Source organism: Amblyomma maculatum, chromosome 2 (assembly GCF_055883805.1).
Source record: "Amblyomma maculatum isolate TAMU_Amacu chromosome 2, ASM5588380v1, whole genome shotgun sequence".
NCBI classification, from domain to species: Eukaryota; Metazoa; Arthropoda; class Arachnida; order Ixodida; family Ixodidae; genus Amblyomma; species Amblyomma maculatum.
In genome coordinates this window covers 147569559-147583442 of record NC_139345.1, presented here as the reverse complement: position 1 = coordinate 147583442, position 13884 = coordinate 147569559, and the positions used below count along the sequence as shown (strand labels likewise).

Below are 13884 nucleotides of genomic sequence, written 5' to 3'. Positions count from 1 at the left end.
TTGTCTGTATACGAACCTTGAGAGTGTTCACCAGCGCCACCCTCAGCCATTGCGGCGGACATGGGACGTCCTTTGTTACTGCCAGCGTCACGTAGAATGTGATCAAGAGCGAGGGCGAAAGCTGTGCTAGAACCAAAGTAGTCGTTAGCGATTCCCAATAGGCAATTCGTAACTTCGATGCAGGTCGCATATCCCGACAGGCACACACTATCCTCCGATCTCTCCCCTTACCGTCTACACCTCGTCTTCTCCTATGGACCCCAGCACATGAGGCGCTCAGCGGGAACGCACAGGCGCATGCTCTAGCCCGAGAACTCAGCTACCGGGCGGAGCACCCTCCTCAGCCTGCCGCTTCCTCTGACACTCCCCAAGGCACTCATTCACGCCTTGTTACATAAACGGACATCCTCCAGCATTATTAGCTCGAACGGTGTCTATAACCCCCTGCACACCGGGAACTATCCCGGCGCGAGGCCGTCCATTGGCGCAAAATACAAACAGAAACCTTTCCCAACCCATGGCTATATAGCAAAATTTTCCCAAATCTTATTGCACCAAGCTGCAAACACTGCTCACAACCGGCCACATTCATTCACATAGTGTGGACATGTATACGACACAACGCAGACAATACAGCTACAAGGGATGCGTGGGAGTCCCTCCTGCGTACCACCGAGCTCGCCCAACAGCGCCAGCTCATTTTGCGCGCATTGGAGGCCGCAGAGTCCCAAGGGATCCCTGCTGACCTTCTCTATAAGCAGTGCAACCAGTCTTTCGGCTGGTTCCCCTTCTTTGGGAGTAAATAAAGAGTTTATCATCATCATCAAAACTGCCAGAACCGAGACCCCCGTAAGCTACAAGCAGATCAATCAAGGGGAAATGAGGGTGCTCGTTATAATACATGAAGGAAAGAAGCCAACAGTCGGCGAGGCCAAGGAAAGCGTTTGGGGATAGTACTTTGTCTTTTTTTTTTAATGTTTACTTGGATAATCACAGAAATAAGTAATGTAATCTTGTTTAGCAGAAAGGTAATTAGACACAAGGTAGAAGAAAAAACAACGTGCCGATGGTGGGAACCGAACCCACGACCTCCGAATAACGCGTCCGGTGCTCTTCCAACTAAGCTACATCGGCCGCTGTCCCCCCTGCTACTTTTTTAGGTATTATAACAAGCACCCTCATTTCCCCTTGATTGATCTGCTTGTAGCTTACGGGGTCTCGGTTCTGGCAGTCTTGAAGCCATAGGTAGCGTAAGAGGGTTCTAGCACAGCTTTCGCCCTCGCTCTTGATCACATTCTACGTGACGCTGGCGGTAACAAAGGACGTCCCATGTCCGCCACTATGGCTGAGGGTGGCGCTGGTGAACACTCTCAAGGTTCGTATACAGACAACATAAATACCTAAAAAAGTAGCAGGGGGGACAGCGGCCGATGTAGCTTAGTTGGAAGAGCACCTGCCGGCGCGTTATTCGGAGGTCGTGGGCTCGGTTCCCACCATCGGCACGTTGTTTTTTCTTCTACTTCGTGTCTAATTATCTTTCCCCTAAACAAGATTACATTACTTATTTCTGTGATTATCCAAGTAAACATTGAAAAAAAAAAAAAAGACAAAGTACTATCCCCAACGCTTTCCTTGGCCTCGCCGACTGTTGGCTTCTTTCCTTCATGTATTATAACGAGCACCCTCATTTCCCCTATATATATATATATATATATATATATATATATATACACATGCGTATAAAACGGTTGTGTAAAAGCGCACCACAAGGGTTCCGATTCACGTGTTTAAATTACCCGCGAACAAGGTGAAACTACGTGTGTATGCGTGGAGGTGGCGGGACTGGTAAATCTGCTTCACGCATGCAATCAGTATGGTACATTCTAGCATGTCCTAGAATCTAAAGTCGGCGCACATGGCCGACATGGCGACCATAAGCGGTGCTTGTAATGTGCGCTGGTTGCTTGTTGGCACTGTATTTGTTGTGTACGCTGGTGAGTAAACCAGCTGCGCAGAGTGTGTTGAATGTGTTATCCTATCGTGCCGTGAAGTAGCTATCGGCAAAACTCCGTGGCAATGTTGCTGAATGGCCTCAGAATCGGCGGCGGGTTGTGCTGGAAGCTCGCCCGCAGTGCGTCGTCGGCGGCGACGGCTCCTTCAAGGGTATCTGGGACGTCGCGGGCCAGCCGGTCCACATCAAAGGCTCGCCTCGCCTCCACGAAGCACGATGGAGAGCATCAAGCCGACCACAGTGATCTGTTGCCATCGTCTTTTGAAGATCGCGACGACGATTTCAGCCTTGTTGAGGAACCTGAAGGCAGCGTGAGCGAGCAGTCGCGCGCCCGCATCCAGCTCTTGACGGACTCGCTCGGGTGCTCGCTGGCGAGCGCCACAAGCATCGTGATGGGCAACCGGAAGATCCTAAGCATCCGACGCGAAACGCTGCTCAAGAATATCGGTATGCTCAAGTCGCTGTTTTCTGTGCGCGATATTATGCGACACCCTGAGATCTTCAGTTTCCCCTTCGGGACGGCCGAACAGCGCTACCGGAACCTCGAGGAGTGTGGCATCAAGAAGATCACACCGTCAAGGGTCATCAGGTGATCATCTTTGACGTGCCTAACTGTTCTCTTAGTCCTGGTATATGTTCGGCAGGTGTAGTTTCCAGCCCTTTCTACCAACACAGCTGCATACTGACAGTATTTAGCTTTCTACTCTCATGACGTAGGACCCAAGCTGAACAGTGGTGAACGCGCTGTAGTTTCCAGCTCTTTTCTACCTACACAGCTGCATACTGACAGTATTTAGCTTTCTACTCTCATGACGTAGGACCCAAGCTGAATAGTGGTGAACGCGCTTTTCTGGTGTGCAACGACGCAAGTGGTTTCCATGAGCACCCCTTTGAAGGCATGTTTTTATTCAGTCTAGTTTTGCTAGCGAGATAGTAAAGATATTTCTAGCATTCAGTATAATTTTTGGACAGTAGGGATCAGTGAACAGTTTTGCAACATATGTCAGTGTTTAATGTTGAGCTTCAACAGAGTACGGAATGATTTCCGAAAATGTGTTTGCTCTTACCGGATACATCGTTTCGCTTTGCATTTTTGTTGAACTGCCCGCCCTGCTTAATGTTTACGGAAGACGGAACTGGTGGGAACTGCACTTTTGAATTGCTCAGAATCTGCATTTGGTTGCACATCAAGCATGCTCTTTTTCACGTGGCGCCCAAGTGTTCATCTTGATTATCAATTGAATGGCTGCTATATATGTATGTACCTCCAATATTAACATGTTTGCTATGTACATTTCTTCGGGGGTGCTGACTTGGCCCTGATTTGCCCAGAAAGCTGCAGTGATGTGTCCATGATAGCAAAAACAGTTGCTTTTCAGTTGTAGTTTGAGGACTGGGACAGGCCCTGAAGAAATGTAGCCAAGGCCTGTTGTTGGAGGTGAATGCAGATTTTGGATTGGAAAACATTTATTGCCAGCATTAAACGATATGTGGGCACTCCGCTTAGATGACCCCGAGTCCGTGTCTCTTGGCGACCTTATGAGCCCACTCAGTAGCCCAAACATGCGTCAACGGGTCTGAGCTGGCCAGCATAGCCTGTCACTGCTTTAGTGGAGGGACTGGTAGTAGGGCTTTACAAGTTGGAATGTATTGTGTTGGGTACATGTGTGCTAATAATTTAGACGGGCTAAAGAAGGCTCGCATCTCGAGCTGACACCAGATTACTTCCTGCCTTTTTTCAAGTTTCTTGTCTGGTGGAGGATATATCCGCCTTTCTAGCTTAAAGTGATTAGTATGAGTGACTTGCGTTGCCTAGGGGGCGCTACGAAAATGGTGCTAAAAAGTGCCGTCTAGGCATCTTATCATCTGCTGGGTAGTACAAATTCCCGGCGTTTGCATCTGGTATGGATCCCCCCCCCCCCCCCCCCCTATAATTTGTTATTTGTACGAATTACAAAGAATTTAAGGCACTGAATATGCTTTCACGGTTGTCACGATGAAAAAAAGGCAATGAATAAATCAATGTCAGGCATTATACGACGCGCAGAAATCTGAGATGAAGTCTCGGTGCTCTGCCAGTCGGTATAGCCCGGCGGGTGTGACTTGAATTCGTGGAGCTCTTCGAAAGCTTTACATGCAACTAAGCTTAAGCATTTGCATACACGAAACCGCAACAGGGATAGGCAGCGTAAATAACCCTTCTGAGGCACAGTCTTCTGATAGGCACCTTGCGCAGGCCATGTATTGGCCGCTGGGGATTGCATTCAATACATGCTTGTCCCTGAACTTGCAAGTTAATCCTGCGCTGGTTTTTGCTTTTTACGCCCTGTTTAGCTGATAAGTCGTGCTCTTAATGTTTAGAAATACAGAGTCCACATACTGGAAAGTCACACAGAAAGCTGAAGCTGCGACTGCAGAATCGTTTGAATTTTGCCGTGGCAAGAGTTTTGGCGTTCATCGTTAGTTACAGATATCAGTGAAGGCACACTGACCTCGTTCTACTGCTCAACTGCCAATCTCCTTTAACTTATGTGCTTGCAGCTCTTGAGCCAGAGCTTTTGCTTGTTGGGGCAGTGGGGAGATCGCACATTAGAAGCGCGCTGTCTGCTCAGGAACACGCATTACATATTGAAATGCTATTGTCAGCTGCTAAGTAGTCATAAATATACGCCAAATGCCGTAAATTACTGTTTCTCCTTGAAAGTGAATGTGTTTGCATTGAAATAGCAAACATTTTAAGTGAGCTATAGATTGCCATCCTCATCTTTAGTTGCTTTGTATGTGCAGTTTTTATACTTGTGCAGCTGCCGAAAACAGTATCATAACGGACAGTTTCTCTTGCAATCACAAATAAACACGCGCACATAGCTGGCTGTACTCAATATATTTCAGCTTGAGCTGATAGAGCGGCGAGCGTAGGGCAAAAGGCATTTTTCTTGACCCAGAGCATGCATGCACCTGATGGCTTGTACCAATCGCACTGTAGCTCTGTTTCATGCGGCTATGAAAGAGGACAGTAGAGTCGAGCAATGAAATTGCTAAATTGTCCGTGGCACCCCAAGACGCAAGCGGCAATATAGCAGCGGTGATGATGTTTTCAGATGGAGAGGTACATGGAAAAATCGATGCCACACGCTTTCAACATTTCGCCGGAAGGCAGCAGCAGTGTTTTTTTTTTTTTTTTTAATTTTAGGCTACTGCTGGTTCACAATGATATCCATGATATATGGCGAGTCTTTTCACGGTCACCAAGGGGCAGAAAGAAGCGCGAGTCGACGTAGAAAGCCTGCGAGATACGAGCTGTAGCATAGGCAGAGCCGCTGTTGCACTATCCAGTGGCGCTGCCACGAAGTGGCGCCACCCTACTCAAAACTCTAGCGCAAGGCTCCTATAGTCGTGAATTGATATTCTTGCATCTCTTGAAAAATTGGGGAAATTAGCCTGGCTCACTGCTCGGCTGACATAACCTCGAGCTATACTGTGAGCCAATTCATTTCCTCTGTTCCCTGAGTGTGCTGGCACCAATATTATTACCACCTTTTTTTGGCTTTTTGGTTCCAGTCTTGATATCTTAAAATTCGCTCTGCCCCTCGCAAAATTGTTTATAGCAGCTTTTGTCGCTAATTATGATAACAGCTTTGGTGCTGACCATCCTCAGCCATTCCCGACTTGTTTGTCAAGCCTGTCATTAATGTTTACCCGATTCATTGACGCTCACGACCAAAAAAGAGTTGCCTCCTTCGTATTCCACCGCATCTGCATAAACGATGTATTCAGAGCCTTTTAACTTGGCCTCAAGGGCCTTTGCTTTTGCTGTTCTGCTTTCATGAAAAGCAGGGTGCAAGCTTTTTGGTAGCGGTTTAATAGTGAGTGCGTTCTTCACTTTGGTTGGCAGTTTTACTTGTGCATTTCTTTCTGGGATTCTATCTCGTAGTCCTAGGTTACCCAGGGTCTTCCATCCCGTGGATGTGGTGGCAAGCCTCCTTAACTGTGTTATTATATGTGCCTCGCATAGTTCCCTGGTGTTATTGTAGACCGCCAGTTTAGGAAGTCTTTCCGTAGAGGTGCAGCGGGATAGCCCTCAGTGCTACTTTATATGCCTGCCTTATGATTCCTCCTATTTTGTCCTTTTCTGCCACCGCTAGCTTGAGGTAGGGGATAGTATACACTTCTGCTTATCACAAAAGCCGGAACAATTTGGCACAAATCTTTCTCTTTGCCCCCATCTTTTGTTGGCTATTTTCCTTATCAACCTGGTTGTCATGTGAGTTGTTGACTTAAGTCTATTGTTTCTGTGTTCTTTCTATTTTCTTGCATTATCAGTTCCAGGATTCTGATTTGGTCCACTCTGGTTACAGGTGTGCCATTTAATTCTACCAGAATTTCTTCTGCATTGATATTGCGGTTTTATAACCCCTTAATTACCAGAAGTTCAGATTTGCCTGGTGAGGATTTTTGCCTTGCCCATTGCATGTATTCTTCAACAGTGTCAATTGAATGTTGGGGATTTTCTTCTAAATTTCCATCATTGCCTGTGTGTGTCCATATTATGACATCATCAGCCTATAACGTATGTTTAACTCCTTTCACAGTCTTCAATAATGGTGGAAGGTTCTTTAATGCCAGTCGAAGAAGAAAGGGAAGAGCACTGAGCCCTGTGGGGTGCCCTTGTCTCCTAGCTTAATTGTTTCTGACCTGGTGTCACCAAGGCTTATTTCTGCTGTTCTTTCAATTAGAAGATCCCTAGCATAATCGTAAATCCTCTTGCCAGGGGCAATCTCCTCTATATTATTTAGTATGGCTTCATGTTTGACATTGTCAGAGGCTTTCTGTAGATCAAGGCCCAGTACATTTTTTGTGCCCCCTTTATCAGCGGGTCAGTGATATCTGCTTTGAGTTGAATCATTACATCCTGCACGGACAACTTGATCCTGAAAACTAGAATTGTTTCGGAAACTACCGCTCTTTCCTCTGCATACTCCTGAAGTCTGTTTAGTATTACATGCACCATCAGCCCCAGGCAGTGCAAACCATGGGCCTAATATTGTAACTATGTTGGTAAAGGCTAGCTTTACATATGTCTAGTTTACTTCCAATGTAATGTAATATTGGCCGATGTTTCATGCTGGCTGGGAGCTTCCCCAGGCACGACGTTAGCGATATCGGCCTCTGAGAAACACCTCTCTTTATAGAAATCAGCCGTGTGACAAGTCATATCCAAAACCAGAGCACATACACATGATAGTATAAATCCAATCCATACAAGCAAAACCAAACTAATATACTACAGTGGGGCTGCTGCATCCAATGCAACATATGTTGGAGAAATATGGGAGAGGCCTTTGTTCAACTGCTGTGGATGTAGATAGGCTGATGGCTATGATGATGATTTCATCGCATGCCACATCAAACTCTCTGGCCATTAAGAACTCAAACCTATTATTGTACTGTATCACTACCCTCATCCGACCACATGACTTGATATGTGTATAGTATTACAAACGTTCTTAATTGCATAGTGCTTTTTTTTATTTTCTAAGTGTTCGCCTCGTTTTGTTGTAGTTTATGCAATCTCCAGCATTGCCCAGTGATAGAAAGCAATACTCTCTTTGCTGCGCTGATAGAATGCTTTAAGCGTTTTTTGCTAGGTGGTATATGTCCCTGTGCCATAACAGCTTTAGGGGCAGTAACAGAAATGGACTCTAAGCTATATGCAAAAAACTGTCCCAATATCGTCTGACGGCTGAGAATATCACATAGCACTTGGAGGTCTTTATTCCAAGTACCGGGATAAATAAAAGCAGCTGCATCCAATGGTACATAAAATTTTACTACAAATATTTTGTAGCATTTCTATCAAAACTGTTGTAAAGGCAGAGGCGGGGGGGGGGGCGGGAAGGGGGGGCTAAAATTTAGTTGATTTTCCACTCAGGGCTGTAAAAAAAGGCACAAGGTGCAGAGGTGTTTCTGTATTAACATTTAACAATAGCAAATTGGGCAACATGGCATGTGCTTGAAATTAAATGTGCGTGCACAGTGTGAAGGCTAAAGAGACAATTACTTAAGCAGCAAACAGTAGGGATAGACTTGTGTAAAGTGTACACATCAACACTTTTTGGAGCCCAGCGTTCTTAAAGTCAGCTTTTTTTTTTAAAAGAAACAATTACTTCAGTATAACTTTGATGTGAACAAAATATCGAAAGACACGTGCCACTAATTACGGAACATGTTTCGTTACAAATACAGGGGTGGAAGCGCTGCTCCGTTTGTTCTATCCAGCTCCAAAATGAAATATTGCTCCAAACGACTACAACAGTGTTTTACTATTAAGTTTGGCTGAACACGGGAACGATTTTCAGTGTACTGGGGGCAGAGCTGTAATGCATTTTGTACTTAATACAAAGAAAATTTCAAACGCTACAGAAGCATGGAGCATAATAAAGATTTGTTCATGAGTAAATTTAATATGAGCTCTGAGCGATTGGAGGGAATTGCGAAAATATGCACAGTATGTGTGACATAGCACCTTCTCCCAGCCTTCTTTATCACCAGTGGAGAGAACTGAGAGTAGCAATAGAAGCAGATAGAACAAACTACTCCAAGCCACTAGGAAACTTGTCTCCTTCAAAATACACAAGTTGTTTTTTTGCTGTGAAAACAAATTGGTCCTTCAACATCGAACCCCTTTGTCAATGATAAGTATGTCATGTCTATGTCAGACAAAAAGCATGCATGTACTTGAAGCATTATCAGTCACTAGGAAAGTGAAGTAAAGACGCTGAAGGCGCTACTGGCCAGTGCTTGGGAATTTATTCAAATGTAGAATCAAAAAGGATATGCACAAGTTAGAGAGCAGAACTATACTGCTTATTAATGTAAACTCCAGCCAATTGGTTCGGCATGAGCACATCAAAGTGGTAGTCTCCACATTTAAATCTATCAAGCCAAAATAGGCAAAAGCTTTAGGTCAATTATGAAGTGCACAAGAAAGCATTCCATTTGCTGCTGATTTAGTGGTAACTGTTTCCTCAAGTCTGCATGTGTTCTTTTGAATATTTTTACATGTTCTGGCCATTTGTATTGCTTTGTTAGGGATGCGTGCATAGTCAAAAAGACATTGAATGTTGCATCAAAACGAATCACATTGGCGATTTTGTGTGTCAAGATGAGAAAAATGCAATTATCAAAGGCGTTTGACCCTAGAAACATGCTCCAGAACATAATTGGAATCCTTTCATTGCCCCAAAGCTGCTCCAAAATTCTCCATCCTGCTTCTACCCCCTATAAATGGCATGTTAACTATGGGAAGCAAATATCTTGCGCTGAATTTTTGTTTACAAAGCACCATGCAGAAATTGTTGTGCTGCAAGAACTGTAAACTGTGGTAAGTTGTCAGCTGATTTCTTTCTATATTCTGCCCAAGGCACAGCAAACGACGGTGCAGCTGAGTATTTGTGGTGCATGATAAGCATACTATATATTCCCTCGGTGCTCCTCAGCGAAGTAGGTTTCTGAACTATTAGGTATTTCAAAATCAGTTACGCACCTTAGCATTGCTTGCGTTTCTATCACCCAAACTGATGGACTGTTGCATTTGCATTGTTCACCTATTTTATTATTTTGTTTATTCATTCATTCTTTTTAATATCTTACAATGGCGCCACATATATACCACCAGATAACTTTTTGTGACTATTGTTTCACTGCGCAGAAGAATATAGTCCGTTCAGAAATCATGTGGATCGTGCTCTGGAATATATTACACCATCACGGAAATATTCACTTTATTATTTCATCGAGATTGTACTGCAATACAAAACAGTACAGCGTTAGTGTGGTGCATTTTAAATCGCTGCATTATGGCGCGCATATGGGATGACTGCACTGTCTTCTGTGTTGGTGCATGGCTGTGGCGACGGGAGTCCAGCAAAGCGTACATCGGTTGCTTCTCCTGCGTCTACCCACCAGGTTCTGTGTGCTTTCGTAATGCACTTTTTCTGACAACATAAGTAACATGGGATATTCGTGAACTGCGATTTGATGTTCATTTAAGACAGTGGAGTAAAGAAACACGTTTCTGCATCGCTGGCAGTTTGGAAACTTATTTCTAGTAAAGGCAGAACAGAAATCGAAACCCTGACTGAAAACAGATATGCCGGGACTATTCGGTGTAGTAACGCTGTGACCGAAGCTCCTGCATAGCCATAAAAAAGTTTTCTGGGAGTATAGCACATGTTTTTCTTTGGGATGCTATGCCTCTCATAACATTTTTTTTTCTCCCTCGCAGCTATGTGCAGCTGATGACGCTGCCTTCTTACAAGCTGAAGCTAGCAGGCGAGATGGCAGTGGAGACAGACCCTGCGACGCAGCTGCTCTCCTTTCTGGACTGCCCCGTGGGTGTTCGTGCGGAGATCCTGTCGGGGCTACCCCTGCACTACCCATTCACCATGAGTGTGGCTGAAGTGAAGCGAGCTGTGCTGCGTGGATACCTGGCCTGGCGGCTCAGCTGCTCCCGCGAGGAGGTGTGCTGTTGTTACAATTATAGTCAGTTTAATCACTCGAATGCAAAGCAGCCAACAAGGAGGTGAATAGTTTGAACCCTGCCATCACAACTAGCGGCGTGAACAATTTGTACACAGAAGAAATGATGACACAGAACGAGCACTCACTCTCAACTCACTTTATTCACCATAGAACACAATACTTACAAGCAAGAGGGGTGGAAAGGGAAATCACAGGAAAGGCTCATGGTGAATAAAGTTAGTTGAGAGTCAGTGCTCGTCCTGTGTTGTCGTTTCTTCTGCCTACATGTTTGTTTGTGCTGTTTGTTGCGATGGATCGTTACAAACTCACCCGACTGGCTCTACTTGTATAATTTGAACCTAGCAGAACGGTTACGTTACTGAAACAACCCCAAATTGAATATTTCAAGTGCATAGCATGCCATCCAGAGAGTAAAAAAAATTGTCGGGCACTATTTCTCTCATGTCGTTGTATTTGTACTTGACTCTCATGAGTTATGCTTCGAAGTCACTTTCCTAGCTGTCACCCGCCATGCTTGTCCAGTGAGGTGACATTCTGTTCAGCTGTTGGGCTTCGAAAAAGGTCGCCCGTTGTGCTCGGACGCACTGGCCGGCAGTCTGTTGGTGTGCGCGCCTGCCGGGCACCTTGCAGAGCTGCACGGGGAATGGAACAGTGTTGCCGATCGTTTATTGCATCTCGTTCTCTCTCCTCCCCCAAAATCCCTCAGGACACCTCATTAAATAGGCCTCTTAGACAAAGAACATTCAGCTGCAGCAGTAGGAGCAATGTTCTTGCCTAAGGTGGGGCCATTCATCCTCAGCATAGTTTCTCCTTGCGCTTCGGACTCCTCGTGTACACATTCCGTTCGACTTCCATGACCGGCATCACGTGCAGCTGGACCAGATGCAAGAGTCTTGGATTTCATGGGTACGGGCTTCGGCGCATCTGCCGCTCGGCCTACGTCAGAGCCTAGAAATAAATGCACATAACAGCAGACCTCTGCACCCTGCTGCCATGCAGACCTCTCCACCATGCCGCGGCCGCATAGCCACGCTTGACCTTTCGCGTGACCTCGCTGCGTGACGTCATACCATCTGTGTAAAAACGGGGCCCCATCTCACGCCGTCGCCTTGCGCGGCGCATAGCCACGGCCGCTGCCTGAATCCCGCTCCTCTTACCAGGGGCGCTGCGCGCTATGTGATGTCATACCATCTGTGTAAAAACGGGGCCCCATCACACGCCGTCGCCTTGCGCGGCGCATAGCCACGGCCGCGGTATGACTCCCGCTCCTCTCACCAGGGGCGTTGCGTGCTATGTGACGTCATACCATCTGCTTAAAAACGGGGCCCTATCTCACGTCGTCGCCTTGCGCAGCGCATAGCCACGGCCGTGGCCTGACTCCCGCTCTTCTCGTCAAGCCCATGAGATGCCGCCACCAGCCTATACGCTTCGGCAGGTTGCAAAGAGAAAGCATCAGCGAGCTATGGAGACAGAAGAACGAGAAGAACGGCTTTCCAGGCGACGAGCTCAAGATGCAGATTCAACTTTGTAAGTGCAGCCAGACGTGCTGACCAGACAAGAAATGCAGGGGTAGCTATATATGTAAGACAACCTCTACAAGCTACCATCATGACGTCCCCAGTGCCGATGAAGCAAGGGGAAGCACTCTGTGTGGCAATAGCTGTCTTGGACTAGGTTATAGTGGGAGTATATATTTCGCCTCACGCAGGAAACGACGATGCTGTCAACATCTTGGCTAATGGTTTACCTGAACGCACCGACAGAAGAATGCTCATCTGCACAGGAGACTTCAATAAAGATCCCAGAAGAGACCCATCGTTCATCGAAGCCCTCGACTCCAGATACTCCTTTGAACTATGCCAACTGCAACCAGTGTCAACAACTCAGTGGAGAAGCAGTTTAAACTTAATCATGTACAGACCTTCTGACGAATATGTGATAAGTGATGTGCAGACCAAGAGTCATTTCTTCACAGATCACCGAAGCGTATTTATAGGTTTGAATAAAAAATGAAAACGAGTAACGTGTGTGTGTCGTCATTCTTGCCTGTACGTGTTTACCCATGCCAAACATAGCAGAAACATAGCACAGCCAAGAGTATCACCATAGCCATACTAGTGTAAGCATAACCAGAGCATCACCACAAGCGGTACAATAGCAGAATCCACGTATTGCTTCGCAATTACCAGGCTTAACCAAGCTAAGCCACAGCCAATTTTTAATTAATTTTTAATCTGGTTATCGCTTTGCATTGTTCTTTTGGGTCTTCACGCGAAAACTGGATATAACAAAAACCTGGATGTCTTGTAAAATTGCAGACGTTTTACAATTTTGTTATAACCATGTTTAACTGTATTGCAAAAGGCAAGCCAAACAGCCTGTAAGTATAAAATTCGTCCAAAATAAGTGATGGCTCTTTCTCCTGTTGGCTATGTATTGAGCAGCATGGAAACGAATATTTCGAACCTAATTTTAAAAACAAAACATATTTTGAAAGTATACTATATGGTTGCTCAGTCATTTTAAGAAGCTTTTTAGTGGCTTTAAAAAAAAAATATTAGCTGTGGTTTAGCTTGTAGTTAAACCTGGAGTTACGGGAGGGCTATCTGCATGGCTACGCTTAGGTTCGGCTTGATACTAAAAACAAGGCTTTTGCACATAGTATGTTTACTGTATATAGTTTCAGCTTTATTTATGCCATAAGGGGCACTTTTGACCACTAAAATGTGATGAGGTGAAAGCTTCTGCTGCGTGGTGGTTCGATGCCCTCCACTACGGCACCTCTTTCTCTCTGTTTTCGCTCTCACCTTCGTGATGATGAGATAGCATAAGTTACCAGCCAACATATAAGCCCCGCTTTAACCAAGCCATATGAACGTGCCTGCGTGGCCTAGAATGTGAACGCAGGTTTTGGTAGACTGACTGTGATGTCACCCTCCCATATGAAAGGAGAGGCCCGAGTTGGCTGCTCCTGTCAAAAGTAATGTCAGGAAGCCCTACGTCTAGCTAATGCTCAGCCATGTCAGCTGCCAGCTACCCCCTCCCACGACATCTTTCGTCGCTCTTCGGGCAGGCACCGGACAGGCATGGCGAAATGGGGAGACTGTGGCCAATGAAGCTCTTGCTGTAAAACAAAATCCCTTTATTGACGTCATCTGCTTTTGCACCTTTGCTACTGTGGCTTTTGCACCCTACGTTTGCGCCTCGAGATGATGGTCGTGGTGAAGAGGAGACATCTTAGTTATGCCACTCTGTGTTCCCAAAAAAATGCGACTGTCTCGCACTAAGTAGCTAACCGGCCCACAATTCTTAGCGCGCCCGTGTTGGCT

At 45.7% G+C, this 13884-nt stretch overlaps 1 protein-coding gene across 1 annotated transcript in view; it reads left to right on the top strand.

Annotated features, from left to right (window-relative positions):
• The first annotated feature begins 1847 nt into the window (after nucleotides 1-1847).
• The window catches only part of mTerf5 (mitochondrial transcription termination factor 5), a 30926-nt gene continuing 18889 nt past the window's right edge, over nucleotides 1848-13884 (top strand). The window contains exons 1-2 of the mRNA XM_084595378.1: nucleotides 1848-2600; nucleotides 10299-10533. Coding sequence (XP_084451504.1) covers nucleotides 2077-2600; nucleotides 10299-10533 — 759 coding nt within the window. The 5' untranslated portion in view covers nucleotides 1848-2076. The remainder of the gene's footprint in view (nucleotides 2601-10298; nucleotides 10534-13884) is intronic.